General features: G+C 40.5%; 1 protein-coding gene across 1 annotated transcript in view; it reads left to right on the forward strand.

Moving 5' to 3' along the window:
• The first annotated feature begins 290 nt into the window (after window positions 1-290).
• The window catches only part of LOC101846875 (OCIA domain-containing protein 1), a 12,935-nt gene continuing 11,744 nt past the window's right edge, over window positions 291-1,481 (forward strand). Inside the window, exon 1 of the mRNA XM_005096161.2 lies at window positions 291-551. Within this exon, the coding sequence (XP_005096218.1) occupies window positions 441-551 (111 nt within the window). The 5' untranslated portion in view covers window positions 291-440. The remainder of the gene's footprint in view (window positions 552-1,481) is intronic.

The raw sequence follows: 1,481 nt of genomic DNA on the forward strand, positions 1-1,481 counted from the left end.
ACTTGTTGTAAGTGTTGTTATTGCTCTTCTACTTCTTCTTCTTCTGTCTTTGGAAGTGGGCCTATCGTTTGTGAGTGTATAGAGATTAAAGGAAAAGATAATGATTTCGTCTATCCTTTAAAAACCCCAAACAAAACAGTATAACAACACTCAACAGTTACCCAAAACACAAAACCTTTGACAGGGCTACAAAACACATACTACAAAAATCCCCTTTTCACTTCCAGAGAATAGAGCGCATTTCGAAAATACTTATAGCTCTAGCTCTAGAGGCTCGCTAGAGAATGACTCTGGAACAGGAAGAAGGCAGAGGCTGACCTTGTCTATTTTCACTTTCAATTGTTTTGTAAACTGGACTTGGATTGCTCGCCCAACTAGCAAAGTTGACGACACTGCCCGACTCTTGTTTTCTCTTGAGTGCAGCCTTGAAAGACTCCGAAATGGCATCAGGTCAACCGCCATCACAAGTCTATTCGACTGCGCAAAGAGTAGGCCAAGATGGACAGCAGAATGTGCCAACTGATAATGCGAGTGCGGGGCCCGGTGGTCAGGTTGTCTTTTAGTCTTAGTTGTTAAATTAAATTATTAGGCCTTAGAATATAGATCTAGATCTAGATCTAGATTATCTAGATTATCTAGATCTAGATCTAGATCTAGATCTAGTAGTGTCTGTCTTAGTTTTGATTCATTGTAATTGTAAATTTACAATGTTATGGGCGGCAATACACTCTACACTTCACAACTTCACTGTAGGCCTACACTCTACACTACACCGATGGCCTTTCCCCATTCCTGTCTCTCTGACTCTGAACATTTTATATACTTTTCCATTTCAGCCTTACACTTTATTTTATGGCCGGCTCTATTTCTCCGAATGCTCGGGAAAATAAACTTGAAAACTATTTCTCCGAACGGTTTCCATTCTCAAGATTTTTTGGATATTTGTGAATGGAGTGGCCGAGTGGCCCGTGTGTGTGTGTGTATAAGGTGTGAACGGGAGAGGGCGTGGGGGCGTGACGCGATTTTTTTTTTTTTTCGTTTTGCTGTAGGGGTGACTAAATGCAAACTAGATCTAGATCTAGGTTGCTGCCGAAGTCGAGCAGTCTTGTTTTCTCGCTGTACCTTTTGAAGGCATTAAATTCAAATTATGCAGTTTGGTCCGGGAACGTTGCCCCAACCACAATTGAAGTATCTGGATATTCAGACATCTAAAATCTCTGCTTGTTCTAGAAATTGAATTTGATGCGAAAAATGCTTCTTCCCAATCCTCGCAGAATGGCAGAATGAAACATGACGCCGAATTCTCGCAAATAACCAAAAAATCTCAAGAACAGAAACCCTTAGGAGAAATAGAGGTCCAGTATTTTTCTGAGGGTTCGGAGAAATAGTAATAGTCACTTAGTTATTTTATTCAGCTTGTTCACTTTCGTCTGACTACAGGAAAAAAATTCCAGCTCATTGAGGAATTTACCAATGCCCAT

Source organism: Aplysia californica, unplaced genomic scaffold (assembly GCF_000002075.1).
Source record: "Aplysia californica isolate F4 #8 unplaced genomic scaffold, AplCal3.0 scaffold00122, whole genome shotgun sequence".
Lineage (NCBI taxonomy): Eukaryota > Metazoa > Mollusca > Gastropoda > Aplysiida > Aplysiidae > Aplysia > Aplysia californica.